This window comes from Hipposideros armiger, unplaced genomic scaffold (genome assembly GCF_001890085.2).
Source record: "Hipposideros armiger isolate ML-2016 unplaced genomic scaffold, ASM189008v1 scaffold_3, whole genome shotgun sequence".
NCBI classification, from domain to species: Eukaryota; Metazoa; Chordata; class Mammalia; order Chiroptera; family Hipposideridae; genus Hipposideros; species Hipposideros armiger.
Genome location: NW_017731353.1, coordinates 8,749,815 through 8,764,469, shown reverse-complemented (window position 1 = coordinate 8,764,469; position 14,655 = coordinate 8,749,815). Strand labels below are relative to the sequence as shown.

The window sequence follows — 14,655 nt, the reverse complement described above, 5'->3', positions numbered from 1 at the left end:
ATGGAGGATGGAGGATGGTGGATGGAGGGTGGATGGAGGATGGATGGTGGATGGAGGATGGAGGATGGTGGATGGAGGGTGGATGGAGGATGGATAGAGGGTGGATGGAGGATGGAGGATGGTGGATGGATGGTGGTTGGAGGAGGGTGGATGGAGAATGGAGGATGGATGAATGGGAGGACAGACGGTCATCCACTTCTGTGATCATTGAATTTAACAGCCACAGTGAGGCTCAGGGGGAATGAGGCAGTTGAGATAAGGCGTAGGTAGCAGCTTGTCACCATGGGCTCTGCTAGAGTGAGGTCCCCTTGGTCAACGGCCCTAGCATTGGTTAAGTTTTGCGGCAGCACTAGCATGTCTGCTAAGTAACATGTGTCCTGTCGCCTTTCAACAGCCTGGCATCCGGGTGGCTTTTTCTCAGGAGTCACTTAGGGATGTGCCCCTGGGAGTCAGCACCATGGGTGGGAGCTGGCTTCTCTTCCTGTCTCATGGTCGTTGTCTGGCCTTGTTTGTGGCATCTCTGGCCATGTATAGCTCTTCCCCAGCAGCCTACCATCAGACCAGGAGGAACCCCAGCCCCTTCCTGGGCACACCTCTCACATCACAGTGGGGTGACCTCCTAGTGCTGCCTGCCCCACAGCTGTTAGAGACCCTCCCTGGGAGTTGCAGGATGGGGGCAGGCTGCCTCATCACCCAAGTGTTAGAGCACAGACACCTGTCCGAGATGCGGGGTGTTAACCCTGGGTGGTGGAGAGGGTGCCCCGCACACTCCCTACAGCAGCCGTGGGAAGGGGCAGTGCCGGGAAGGGCTGCAGCCGGGCCAGCTCTGTCTCTCCACAGCTGGGGCTGCCCGAAGCAGAAGTACACCTTCAACGAGTCGTCCTCGGAGATCAACTGGTGAGTTCACAGCCGGCTCTGCGTGGAGGCCCAGGGCTGGGGTGGGGGGATGGAGGTTCACACTGACCGGCCCCATGTGACGGGTGCCCAGCCTCAGCCTGTGAGCCCTTGGGTTCCCTGAGGACATGTCCAGCTGACCCCAGGCCAGCAAGTGGCGGGCAGCAGTGGGGGTGTCCCTGCAGGGCACCTGAGCGCTCTGGGAGCAATTTAAGAACTGGAAGTGTCACCTCAAGCCGGCCAGGCCCCACCTCTGTGATGCTCAGTTGGGGAGCGGGGAGACAGGGCAGACCCTCCTGTGAGTAAGGGTGCCCCAGCGGAGCATTGGGAAGTGACCCCCAGCACCCGGGTGTGCCTGGTCCAGAAGTTAGGACGTGTCCCCGGGGCTTGGCCACGACCTGCTAGGGCTCATCTTCCTTCCATCCTCCAACACGTAGATTTAGGGACTGCCCCCTCTCAGCACTCAGCCTGCCCCTCCCTCGGCCCTCAGCCTTGCCCAGCGGCCCTGGTCCTGCTTTTTACAACAACCAGCTTTGGTGCAGAGGCTGTGTCTTGGCAGGGACACCCCTCCCCGTGTCACTTCAGCTCACAGTAGCCCTGCCAGGAAAACAGGTCAGGAAAACGAGAGGGTCACTTGTCAGCACCTCTGCTCAGTGACACCTGTAGGAGCCTGTCCCCAGGGGCTGGGGAGAGAAAGGGAGGCCATCTGGGCCACGGGGACTTGGCCTGCAGCCTAATGCCACGTGGGACAGCTCGGCCCCGGCCTCGCAGGACCTGCCGGGGCAGCCCTGCTCAGCCTCCTTTCTCGGGGAGCCTTCTCTTCCCACGGAGTTTGCATCCCCTGCAAGGGCAAGGCGGGTGCCCTCAGTCTGGCCCGAGGAGCTGCCTGGGTCAGCAGAGGCCTGGGTAGCTGAGGGATGCCTACCCAGGCTCCCTGCCCTCTCTCCCCAGGGCACCTATCCTGTGGGTGGAAAGGAAGATGGCTCTGTGGGCGATTCAGGTGAGTGGGTAGGGAGGGCATGGCTTTGGGTGGTCTCAGCCCTTCTCCAGCCCCTCCCCGGCCCTCTCTAAGACTTCTGCCCTCCTTACAGGTCACCGTGGCCATAATAAGCTTCCTGGAGACCATGCTTCTCATTTACCTCAGCTACAAAGTGAGTGCCCCACCCCTGCCCGGCCGCCTCCCCAGCCGCCAGCCGCATTCCTGACCTGTGGTTGTTTGTTTCTCTCCCCACCCCGCACCCTGTGCCCCTCCATGCTCCCCGCCTGGCTCCCAGGGCAACATCTGGGAGCAGATCTTCCGTGTCTCCTTCGTGCTGGAGATGATCAACACGCTGCCTTTCATCATCACGGTGGGTGAGCTGCCGGCCGAGGAAGGGGCCGCAGGGACCCCCAGCCCCTGACCCGTGTCCCCCACAGATATTCTGGGCGCCTCTGAGGAATCTGTTCATCCCCGTGTTTCTGAACTGCTGGCTGGCCAAGCATGCGCTGGAGAACATGATCGTAAGCTGGGGCGCCCCACCTTGCCTCTGTGTGGCCCCCCAGGATCCCCGTGGGGCGGCTTACCACACCCCCAGCCCTGGCCTGTCGGCGCTGACCACTTCCCTTGGTGCCCCAGGAGGCCCGGGTGACAATTGCAACACGTTATCTCTGTCACTACGGAGAGATGCACCCAGAGCTTTTCCTGAGCCCGGGAAATCAGTGGCTGGATGAGGACAAACCGAGGCCACATGAACGGGGTCTAGGGCCACAAAAGCCAGAACCACGTGGCCCAGGGCCACACACAAACTGGGGTCATGAAAAGCCCTGCTGAGTGTCTAAGCAAGGTCCCTTTTGCAGAAATGTCAGCAGGCAGCGTGAGGGCTGTTTTGTCCCCAGCAGCCAGCCCCTCCAAGCCCAGGTCCCCTCCCGGCTAACTACAGAGCGAGGTACAGCACTCAGGTCGTGGCCTCTGACCTGTGCCCTCAGCCCCCACTCCGCACCCCCGTGGGGGGACAGGAGGCGTTCTTCTCCATTCATTCCACACACGTGTATCTGAGACACGCCGGCTGTGGGCAGGGCCCGGGGCTCCGTGGCATCCCAGGCTCCGGCAGTGACGCGCTGTGTCCTATAGAACGACTTCCACCGGGCCATCCTGCGGACGCAGTCGGCCATGTTCAACCAGGTCCTGATACTCTTCTGCACCCTGCTATGCCTGCTCTTCACAGGGTGAGTGCCACTGCCCAGGTGACAGCCCGCACGCCAGCCAGAGGTCACGCAGGCAGCACCAGCCTCTGTGACCAAGAGACCAGGAAGGCCTCAGGGTGGCAGACGGCAGCCCAGCTGGCACCAGGGACTAGAAGGCAGCTAAGAGTCCACGACCCCAGACCTGGGGAGACCCCAGTCTGGCTTCCTGATCGGTGCCTTGGGACACAGCTCCGCAGCCCCTGGCCGCTAGCCCTTAGCCGGGTAGGGACCCTTTGGCATGAGGTTCAACTGAGAGCAAGGTCTGGGAGCAGCCAGAATGAAAGGTGGGGCTCCTGGCACCCCACATCTGCCAGTGCTCATGCTGAAGCCCTGCCTGGTCCTGGTGAGGCTGTTCACCACCTGCTATCCCCCATCGGACGCAGGGCAGGATTCCTGCCTTCCCTTCCCCACTCCTCCCAACACACGTGGACCTCAGCAGAGCCGGGCAGGGCGTCCCTAGGGTGATTCAGCCCACTACCCCAGCAGCCAGCAAGTCCACCCGTCTGCCTGGGGGGGCTTTCTGTGCACCGCTGCGTGCTACTCCATGGTGTGTGCTATGGGCCCCCAGGCCCTGCCGTTAGCACCTCCCAGTCTGGGGACAGGGACTCAGGGTCGGGCACGGGAAGGACTGTCCAGCTCTTTGCCGCCAGGGCGTTGAGTGCCTCACACCATCTGACCTGGGTGAGATTGAGGCCTTGAGAGGTGAGGTGGCCTGTGGTGCTCACAGCCTGGGGGCCACGCCACCCCGACTGACCCCCAGGTCCACACTCAACCCTTACATCTCTGGCCACACTCCCAGTGAATTTTCCAGGGGCCTCAAAAGAGCCACCAGGCAGGAAGTGACAGTCCAGAGGGAAGCCCTACATGCTGGGTGTGCGGGTTCTGGCGGGAAGCACTGGCCAAGCTGGTCCAGGTGGCAGGGACCTGTCGGTGAAAGGGCAGCCAGGCTCAGCCCTGTGCCTCTGGGTGAGCCGGTGACATATCGCTCAGTCTTTGGGTGACGGGGTCTCATGGGGAGGCAGAGCTTCACCCCAGGAGCTCAGAGGGGGCCAAGGCCCCGCCCACAGTCCCCTGACCGCTCGGACTTGCAGGACCTGTGGCATCCAGCACCTGGAGCGAGCGGGCGAGAACCTGTCCCTCCTGACGTCCTTCTACTTCTGCATTGTCACTTTCTCCACCGTGGGCTACGGCGATGTGACGCCCAAGATCTGGCCGTCCCAGCTGCTGGTGGTCATCATGATCTGCGTGGCGCTGGTGGTGCTCCCTCTGCAGGTGAGCCCCGCCCCCGTTCCAGCCATCAGGGGGCAGCCGCCGCTAGGGCCATGAGGGGCAAAGCCAGAGGAGGGCGCTGACGAGGCGTTCCAGGGAGGGGCAGCCAGGCGGAGACCCAGGTGGGGCCAGGAGAGGGAGGGGTGGCCCCACTTCACATGGACCCTACCATGGGCTACTGGGGGATCTGGTGAGTAGCAAGGCCCACGGCCATCAGTGCAGTGAGTGGGGGTGGTAGCATTCTCTCAATGGGGAGATGTGGGTCTCTGGGTGCCGTGTGCAGGGTGTGGAGCAGGAGGGGCTGACAGTCTCCTGTGGGCCCTCAGCTGGTGCTGCAGCTGCTGTTAGGACCATGTGGGCACACCTGCCACTGCCCCCCCAGCTGCTTCCCTGTCACCTGTCACCAAGGCCAATCTTCTGGCTGAGCTGTGGTGGGCAAGACCCTAGCCCAGCCCCCATCAGAGGTCAGCCATGACAATTGGAGGCCTGGAGAGGGCGCCAGCTGGTTCCAGGTGCTCCCTGTTGGGGCAGCTGCCTGCCCCCTCCTCATTAGTCTGGAAATACTGAGCGTCTGGTCACAGATAGAAGGGGATGGTCCCGATCGCCTTCATTCTTCCACGGGACTATAGTCGCCAGTTTATATCCTTGGAGAAGAATAAAGGTGAAATGCCAGCTTGGAAATGCCTCTCCTGGAAGGTAGTAGGGAGGACAGCTGACGGCATCCTCCCGGCTCAGGTCTGAGTGTCGTCACACGTTAGTGTGCTGGCTTCCTGCTGCGGCCACAACAAAGCACCACAAACCATAGGGTTTGGAGGCTGCACCTGGCATCAAGGTGGTCAGGGCTGGTTTCTTCTAGAGGCTCTCTGGGGCTCTGCTTCAGGTGGTTCCAGCTTCTGGTGCTGCCGGCTGGCTGTGGCTTGTGGCCACATGGCCCCAGTCCTTGCTTCCATCGTCACTCCATGGCTTATTACTGTGTATCTCTCCGTGTCCTTTCGTCTCCTTATGACACCAGCATTGGATTTAGGGCTCACCCTGATCCTGCCTGACTTCATCTCAACCAGTTACATCTGCAAAGACCTACTTTCAAGTAAGGTCACATTCGGAGGGTCAGGTGGACGTGAATTTTGGGGGACACTATTGAACCCTCTCCAGGTAGGTCATTTAGTCAACACAGCCCTGGCAGGCTGGCACACCATGCCATTTTGCAGATGATGGAACTGAGGCTCAGAGCCACACACCTGTGGCAGGTGAGGCTTCAGCTCGGGAGAGTCTGCCGTCAGTCCCCACCCTGCATGGGCCTCAGGGATCAAGCTGGGGACTTGGACTCCCCCCGGCTGTGAAACTGGTCTTGTGCTTCAGGTCCACGGGATCTTGTCGCCAGAATCCAGTAGGAGCTCAATAAACTCAATAAGATGATGTCATTTCAAGGGGACACAATACATTGCCCAGTACAGGCGACCAGACAGGGTGCTGCTGCTGTTCCTTATGAACATGTAAGATAAGTGAGTGACTTCAGTGCTGCACACAGAGAAGGCTGGGACTCTTACGGTGGCAGGCTCCCTCCCACAGGTGTGCAGTCAGACCCGGGAGAGGCCCCGGACGGTCCAGCACCACGGACAGCTCCAGCACCCTGGACAGCTCCACTGAGCCCTGGCGCTTCACCCCCGCGCCCACTTTTATGGATGTCATTTTCCTGATTTAAAATGGCTCCCAGCACCTGAAGCTGACATTCAGGAAGCATGGGCCAGGTGGATAGTGTCCCCAGACCTTCAGCCTCGAATCACCCACAGCCTTGACGTGGGCTGGTGACTGTGGACCTGAACGTGTTTCTTCATACCAGGGGCCGGATTCTTAATTCTGTGGCTAAGACTTTCCTATCGCACTTTCATGTTTCTCCAAAATGGGTCTCAGGTGCTGGTGGAGACCCAAAGGTCTCATAATTTCCTGGATGTCCAGACTGCAGACTTTGGTATCCACTAATGGTCGCTTGGCCTCCTTGGGCCGGGAGCTAGACATGCATCAACTGCAATGTCTGCTTGTCCACTGTGCCTTTGCATGGCCCCCGCGTGAGCTGTGCCGAGCACACCCTCAGTCTGAGACGTGGTCAGGACACGGCTCCATCTTTGCCCTGCTGGGGCCCCTGCCCAGCTGCCCTCTTCCCCTCGTCCCCTACATGTGCTGCCAGTCACCAGCCCCGCTCTGTGCTGTCTGCTCCCACAAGGAGAAGGGCCCTCCCCAGTGTTGTCGTCACCCCACGGCTGGACCCCAGGTGCCTTGCTCAGGGCCCTCGCAGCCCACAGGCCAGGCCCCTGGCACTCACCCGCTGTCACCCCGTCACCCACAGTTTGAGGAGCTCGTCTACCTGTGGATGGAGCGGCAGAAGTCCGGGGGGAATTACAGCCGCCACCGGGCCCAGACAGAGAGGCACGTGGTCCTGTGCGTCAGCTCCCTCAAGATAGACCTGCTCATGGACTTTCTGAACGAGTTTTACGCCCACCCCCGGCTCCAGGTGAGGCCCCACCCACAGCCCCTCCCCTCCCCCACGTCCCTGAGCTCCCCCGTGTCCCCCACACTGCCTCCCTCCCCTTAGACCCGCCATCACAGGGAGGGCTGGAGCCCAGGGGCAGCGGGTTTGAAAACACTAGGAAGACAGGGCGGGCAGGGGCGGACGAGCTTGCATAGGGGCTGACCCCATCCCCCCGCCTGCAGGACTATTACGTGGTCATCCTGTGCCCCACCGAGATGGACATCCAGGTCCGCAGGGTCCTTCAGATCCCCCTGTGGTCCCAGCGGGTCATTTACCTCCAGGGCTCCGCGCTCAAGGACCAGGACCTCATGCGAGCCAAGTGAGCCCTGGCATGGAGCCGCTGGGCAAACCCACTCACCCGGCGGGGTCGGCTTCCCAGAACTGCCCTCCCCTGCCCAGCGTCTGGGGGAGGTTCTTCACCAGGTTCTCAGAGAGGCTCAGAGTGGACGGGGTTGGACGGTCACTGCTGCGTGTCGGGTGGGAAGGCCTGCCTGTGGGCGGGTTTCTTTTAAAGACAAGATGACAGATAACTTGAGGAAAGAAGACTGAGTTTTTAAGTGGAACTTTCCAGAATGTGCCCACACACTTCGGGGACCTCCCAGGAGCCCACCCCCCTCATCAAACTTCATTCCACGAATCTGACGTGGTGAAATGTGGGTTGTGTGGAGGCCAAGGGGAGGCCCGGGTCCCCTCACCTGCCCACCTCCTGAGTCCTGGGCCCCACTGCCTCACCCATAAAATTGGGGACAAGAATTGAGTCCGCTGCCTTGGAGGTGGCAGTGGCCAGGGGGTGCATTTCACTGCCCAGCTCCAGGCCTGAGGGGTGGGAGAGGCAGTGGCCACTGGAGGTTAGGGGTTTCAGGGTGATGTGCTGGGAAGGGGCCGGGGCATGAGTGGACAGCAGCTCTCGGGTTGGAGGGGAGCAGAACTGGTCATAGGTCCCCAGACCTTGGGCAGCCTGTCCCAGGAGGGGACAGGCTGGCAGGCGGGGTCCAGCGTCTTTGCCACCAAGTGCTCCCCTTTCTTTGATGCCCCAGCCCCGCCCTGGTTAATGGGCCCCCACAGTGGTCAGGTTGTTAGCACGGAGAGGTGGGGTCTCAACAGGCCCTCCCCGCCCAGCCTCTGCCCCCAGCCGACAGCCAAGACAGGCGTGTGGACGGGCCCAGGTGGTGCTCAGCGCTGTGCTTTGCAGGATGGACAACGGGGAGGCCTGCTTCATCCTCAGCAGCCGCAATGAGGTGGATCGCACGGCGGCGGTGAGTGCCGCAGGCCCCCAGGCCCCGCAGAGCCCGCCTGTTGCGCCCAGCGCTGACCACGCCCTCCCTGCCCCCAGGATCACCAGACTATCCTGCGGGCCTGGGCTGTGAAGGACTTTGCCCCCAACTGCCCCCTCTACGTCCAGATCCTCAAGCCTGAGAACAAGTTCCACGTCAAGTTCGCAGGTACATACATTTGGGGGCCACGTGTGCACACAGGTGAGTATGCACCTCCCAGGGCTGGGGTGGGGGCAGCTAGAGCACCGTGGGCCTGTGGGCACACAGAGCCACAGCCAGGGGACAGCTGGCGCTCCGTCTTCACCAAGGGTGGGTGGAGGGGCACCCCGTCAGGTCCAGGTGTTAGAGATGCCAGTCCTGCACCTGGGGGCCCTGGTGTCAGTGAGGGCAGGAGCCAAGGGTAGGGGAAGACAGGTGCACCTAATGGGCGTGCCCTAGCTGGGGGAGCAGGTGAGTGCGAGTTAGCTGAGCAGACGGGGTGCTGGGGGTGGGGTCTGCCGTGGGGGGTCATGGAGACCTGGACAGGCGGCCCTGACCATCCTGCCCGTAGACCACGTGGTGTGTGAGGAGGAATGCAAGTATGCCATGCTGGCCCTGAACTGCATCTGCCCGGCCACGTCCACGCTCATCACCCTGCTGGTGCACACGTCCCGTGGCCAGTGAGTGCCCGCCCACCCTGCACCATGCTGGGGAGGCCTGTGATGGGAAGGGGGGCGTAGAGTGGGCAAAGGTCCTGCCCCGGGAGGTGTGCAGCCCAGGGGAAGTGGCCTGGATGCCTGGGGGTGGGGGGGTCACTGGTGTGGACGTGGTGGAGGATGCCAGGACCACTCAGGAAGCAGCAGGTGCAGGGGCGCTCTGAGCAGCCAAGTGGGGTGCGGTCAAGGGCTTCTGGGAATTGCAGGCAGGGCCCACCTAGAGCAAGGGCCGGGGCCGGGGGCCAGGAGAGCTGGGTCTTGGGCCCAACACTGACTAGGGGAGCTTGGTCTCGGGGACAAGGTGCGTTTGGTTCACAGCACCTGGGTGGGGGGACCCGGGCAGAGCCCTGGGGCTGACGAGGGGCACTGTCTTCTGCTTGGGGAGACCAGGTTGTGGCCCCGATGCCGCCCTTGGCTCCGTGTGTGGCCTGTGTGGCCCTGGAGCAGGGACCAGGCAGGGGAGGAGCACACATGGGCTGTGGAGGCCAGTTTTGACCCAAAACATTTTGGCACCCTCTAAGAATCAGACCGTTGTTTACAGCCTTTTAATGCTCGCCAAGTGACCTCTCAGGTCACCCTGGAGGCTCAGCCATACAGGGAGGGGCCAGGGGTCACGGTCAAGCTTGCCAAAGGCTGATGGGGGGAGCTCAGCCCGCTGAGGTGACCCCCCGCCCGCCCAGGGAGGGCCAGGAGTCGCCGGAGCAGTGGCAGCGCATGTACGGGCGCTGCTCGGGCAACGAGGTGTACCACGTGCGCATGGGTGACAGCAAGTTCTTCCGCGAGTACCAGGGCAAGAGCTTCACCTACGCCGCCTTCCACGCCCACAAGAAGTACGTGCGGGGCGGCTGGGCGGGGCTAGGGCCGCGCTCCCCCACCTCGTCCGGGCCGGGTGGGGCCTCCCGGTCGGACGTCAGAGGCCGCGTTTGGCCCTTCTGCCCACACAGCGCGCGCGGCCTCCCCTGTCTGACCTCGGGGCTTCATCAGGCGCGAAGGGAGGCTCCCACGTGAGAGGCGATCTCCGCCAAGGGCCCCGCCCCCAACAGGGCCCCGCCCCCACAGGGCCCCGGAGCTTGGCCCCTGAGGAGCCGAGGAAGGCGGCTTTAGGCCTGCCAGACCCCGAGTGGTCCCATCCCGCCGCTCCCCCTCCCAGGTACGGCGTGTGCCTCATCGGGCTGAAGCGGGAAGAGAACAAGAGCATCCTGCTGAACCCCGGGCCGCGGCACACGCTGGCCGCCTCCGACACCTGCTTCTACATCAACATCACGAAGGAGGAGAACTCCGCCTTCATCTTCAAGCAGGAGGAGAAGCAGCGGCGCGGCCTCGCGGGGCCGGGTGGGGGCCAGGGCCCCTCCCGCCTGCCGGTGCATAGCATCATCGCCTCCGTGGGTGAGGCCCAAGGTCCTGGGGACGGCGCGTGACTCGGCCCAGGCGGGAGGCGCGGGAGACCCGGCCGAGACCCAGTTCTTCGGTCCTCGGGCCTCAGTGTACACATCCATCCAGTGGGGACACCCCTGACATCTGCGGGGACTTTGTCTGCATTGGTGTCCAGGTGCCTGCCCTGCCCGAGGCTACCCTGTGTCCGGGCCATTGGCCCCATTATACTGAGGGGGAAATTGAGGCTCAGAGAGGTGCCAGACTCCCCTAGGGCAGTGCAACTGGACATGACCCTGGGTCCATGACCTTGGGAGTCAGCTGTGTCCACCTCTCTGGGAACCGACCACCCCGCAGAGAGGCTGGGGGAGAGCCTACCAGCCAAGTCGCCACTCTGTTCCAGGGACTGTTGCCATGGACCTCCAGCACACAGAGTGCCCGCCGGCACGAGGGAGCGAGGCCGGCAAGCTGGCACTGCCCACAGAGAATGGCTCCGGCAGCCGGCGGCCCAGCATCGCGCCTGTCCTGGAGCTGGCTGACAGCTCGGCCCTGCTGCCCTGCGACCTTCTGAGTGACCAGTCAGAAGATGAGATGACACAGTCAGATGATGAGGGGCTGTCAGTGGTGGAGTGAGTGTTGCCTGGGGGGCACAGAGCTTTTGACGGGAGGAGGAAGGAATGGGCCACTGGATGGAGACCTAGGGCCTGGAAGTGCCCCCTTGAGTGCAAGGCACCCAGGAAGAGGCAGGCCAGCAGGCAGTGGCACCGGGCGCCCGTAGATGTGGGTCCTGGGCTGTGCCCATGCTCTCAACTGTGGCTTCTGAACAGCTTCGTGGGTACCTTGCTTGGCAAATGGAATCTTCTGGGACCCTGACACGCAAACACCACGGCCTGCTCGGTGGGGTGGCTGTCCTCAGCATGGTCTGCAGAGGTCACAGACAGGGGAGCTCTGGGTGACATGCTCTCCAGGCCTGGAGGCCACTGGCCCATCCCGAGCTGTCGTCCTGCCCTGAGTTTGGGGCCAGGTTCTGCTGTCATATCCTCAGCAACTCTTGGCCACTTGGCCACAGACAGGAAGTGCTCTGACAATGGTCATGGCCGGCTGCGGCCTGGACATCCCATTCCTCCCAGGCTGGGCCATCTCCACAGCCACTCTGCTGACCTTTGCCTCTGGGAGGAAGTAAACATGCTATAAAGATAGACCAGCTGTCGGGGACCAGCTCCAAGATCCAGGGGTACCAGCCAGAGCACCTGGACACTGTGGGGCAGGTGGCGGGGCTACCTCTGAGGGCATGTCCCTTAAGCCAACTGGAGAAGAGCCGAAAGCCAGCCCCTCCCCACTCTGCTCAGGCCAGTGTCCTGGCAGGGCGGCTGCCTGCCACCCCCAGTGGTGTGTGCTGGGTGCTGAAGGGAGGGTGGCAGCCTGCTGGGGACAGCAGCCTGGTCCAGGACAGCGAGTCGAGAAGGGGCTGAGGGCCGGTGTTCACCTGTCGGCTGGGGTGCTGGGGGCATCAAGGAGGGGTTGGCCAGGCTGTCGGGGAGGGATGGGTCAGTGGGGCCTGGCACCCTGTGTGACCGCCCAGCATGGCCTGCAGGGCATACTTGGGCCAGGGGCGAGGACTGGGCAGATCTGGCTGCCCGTGGCTGTGGGGGGGCCGTGCTGAGGACACTGTGTCCATCTCACACCCCAGGTATGTGAAGGGCTACCCCCCCAACTCGCCCTACATTGGCAGCTCCCCCACCCTGTGCCACCTCCTGCCTGTGAAAGCTCCCTTCTGCTGCCTCCGGCTGGACAAGGTAGGCCTCCTCTCGGCCTCGCTCTGCGTGACTCTGCACTTTGTCGTAATTGCAAGGACAAGGAAATCCTTGGCCCTTCCCCTGGCTCACGACCTTGGCCTTTTGCCTGCCTGCTCGCTCTTCCTCCCTGGACGCCTGTTTCCACTTTAGAGGCGTGTTTTTTCCAAACCCCCTGGGAGCAGGCGGGAACCCCTGCAGCAGCTGTTTCCTGAAAGCGAGGAGATCCCTGTCATAACCATAGCTCACCAAAATCAGGACACGGGTGTCTGACCCACAGGCCATTCTCAAAATGTACAGTTGTTCCAATAGCCCCCATTGTCCTTCATGGCGACGCTGTCCCAGCCACACTCAGCATTTTAGCTGTCCTGTCGCTCTCTCTTAATCTGGAACTTGGCCTGCCCTCCACTGGGTCTCTTGGTCTTAGCATTTTTGAGAGCACAGGTGGGTTCACAGGTGTTTTCTTCTGAGAAGATTCAGCTTGTGCGTTTGGGGCCTCCGGAGCTGATGTGTTTCCTTCTGGTGGCATCCATGGTGACGCTATCTTTTGACCACATGGTACCAGTGGCTCAGCCAGGGTCCTCCAGTGTGGAAAACACTCTGGTTTTGCCTTTTCAGTTAGTAGGTCACCAAGGGGACAGGCGTGGGTTCTAGGTAAATAGCTGCTCTTCCCCGAACATCCACCCGCGTGAGGCGTCGGTCGGTGGTCTGACCCCACATCCCTTGTGACGTGCTGCTGTGTGCAAATCCTTCCCCTGCCTGGCGGGTGTGTTCTCGCTCATCTTCGTGCACTACTGTGGGCTCCCAGGTTCTTGTCTTATTCGGGGGTTGTAACCCATTGCTCGTTGTGATAATGTCCTCATTCATCACAGGTCAGTATTGATTCTGATATTCAGACTTGCCCAGTTATGCTGGTGGGGGGCCCTCCAGGCTGGTGTCCGGGCCCTAACGACAGGTCCCGTCACCCTTTGAATACTCCCCTGCTTCCCAACCCACCGTGTTCCTGCCCGCCCTGCACCCCCAGCCCCCCGCCCCTTGTTCTGCTCCAGTCCTGGAACCACTCACTTCTCTAAGGAGCCGACTTCTTCTAGTGGGAAATGATGCTTAGTAACCAAGACTGGGCACTTGGGGTGCTCAGCGCTGCTGGGGTGTCACAATGTCTGGGCATCTCGGTGATACACACACATGTGGACACACTACACGTGTTTATTTCTGCCTCTGCTGAGACCACGTGTTCCTAGGGTCCTCTCCCTCCCTGACATGACTGTCCCTCGTGGAGCAGTCACTGTGGGCACAGACAGGCTGGGTGGCCTGTGAGGCTTCTAAGGGGTTCATGCGGGCTATGAAAGGATGGGGGCTGGGAGCCTGGCTTCGCCGCGGTGGTCAGCGTGGGTTCTGGCACCTTGTCTGCAGGGCTGCAAGCACAACAGCTATGAAGATGCCAAGGCCTACGGCTTCAAGAACAAGCTGATCATCGTGTCGGCCGAGACGGCCGGGAATGGGCTGTACAACTTCATCGTGCCGCTGCGCGCTTACTACAGGTCCCGCAAGGAGCTGAACCCCATCGTGCTGCTGCTAGACAACAAGTGAGGCCCTGCGGCCCCAGCGCAGACCCCGCCAGGGTGGGGCCTCCCCTGGTCTTTCCTGCCGAAAGCACACCCCTGGTTCCCCATGTACAGATGCCCCCAACTCCCCACCGGCTCCGGCTCCCCGCCAGCTCCCACTCCCGCGCCCTCTGGCCCTTGGTGGTGCTCCATGTTCCTCCCTCATGGCTTCTCGTGTCCCTATTGCCCCCCCCACAACTGTGAGCCCCTAGAGGCCCCCCACCCCAGAGGCCTGGCAGCCCAGAGCTATAGTCCAGACTTGGCTGTCTGGCTTGGCCAAGTTCCACCCCGTGGGGCCTCAGTTTCCCCTGGGGTAAAGTAAGAACAGCCTGGGTGGCCTCTAAAGGCCCCTCAGGCCCGCCGCGCTCAGTCCTGGGGACCCCAGCTCTGCCTAGCCCTGCCCACCCAGGGCAGAGGTGGGCAGAGCAGGACGGGCACCTCCAGGACCTGCTGTCCCCACAGGCCAGACCACCACTTCCTGGAGGCCATCTGCTGCTTCCCCATGGTCTACTACATGGAGGGCTCTGTGGACAAGTAAGGCCCGGCCGCCAGCCTCCGCTGCCCAGAGCAGGCCAGCATCTGCCCTCTTGTTAGCAGTAGTTAAGGGTCTACTCCCCCAGGGAGGGCAGAGCCACAGCTGGGGGGGGCAGGCACATCCAGCGGGGCTCCTGGACCCCTGGTCAGCTGGCTGCCTCTCCAGCCTGGACAGCCTGCTGCAGTGTGGCATCATCTACGCCGACAACCTGGTGGTGGTGGACAAGGAGAGCACCATGAGTGCCGAGGAGGACTACATGGCTGATGCCAAGACCATTGTCAACGTGCAGACCATGTTCCGGTGAGGGCGGCGGGCTCACACCCAGGGCAGGTTGGGTACCTCTCACCCACCACCACCACTTCGTTCTGACTCCGTCCCCTCACCCCCCCTCACCCCCTCGATGGCCCCTCCCTGAGCCCCCATCCATCACTGCAGCGCCCCTGTGACCATCCCACCTTGACCCCACCCGT

General features: G+C 62.3%; 1 protein-coding gene across 9 annotated transcripts in view; it reads left to right on the top strand.

Annotated features, from left to right (window-relative positions):
- The window catches only part of KCNT1 (potassium sodium-activated channel subfamily T member 1), a 55,604-nt gene that overhangs the window by 28,966 nt on the left and 11,983 nt on the right, over positions 1–14,655 (top strand). For 6 of the 9 annotated variants that reach the window (XM_019640301.1, XM_019640287.1, XM_019640331.1 and 3 more), the window contains 19 exons: positions 841–897; positions 1,846–1,894; positions 1,986–2,045; positions 2,169–2,243; positions 2,311–2,394; positions 3,005–3,099; positions 4,209–4,389; positions 6,731–6,895; positions 7,096–7,232; positions 8,106–8,169; positions 8,247–8,355; positions 8,738–8,846; positions 9,563–9,712; positions 10,033–10,268; positions 10,657–10,882; positions 11,944–12,049; positions 13,460–13,632; positions 14,113–14,184; positions 14,351–14,485. In XM_019640301.1, the coding sequence (XP_019495846.1) occupies positions 841–897; positions 1,846–1,894; positions 1,986–2,045; positions 2,169–2,243; positions 2,311–2,394; positions 3,005–3,099; positions 4,209–4,389; positions 6,731–6,895; positions 7,096–7,232; positions 8,106–8,169; positions 8,247–8,355; positions 8,738–8,846; positions 9,563–9,712; positions 10,033–10,268; positions 10,657–10,882; positions 11,944–12,049; positions 13,460–13,632; positions 14,113–14,184; positions 14,351–14,485 (2,283 nt within the window). Of the gene's footprint in view, positions 1–115; positions 898–1,845; positions 1,895–1,985; positions 2,046–2,168; positions 2,244–2,310; positions 2,395–3,004; positions 3,100–4,208; positions 4,390–6,730; positions 6,896–7,095; positions 7,233–8,105; positions 8,170–8,246; positions 8,356–8,737; positions 8,847–9,562; positions 9,713–10,032; positions 10,269–10,656; positions 10,883–11,943; positions 12,050–13,459; positions 13,633–14,112; positions 14,185–14,350; positions 14,486–14,655 lie in introns of those variants that run through there. The other 3 variants (XM_019640320.1, XM_019640283.1, XM_019640273.1) reach the window with 3 other exon arrangements.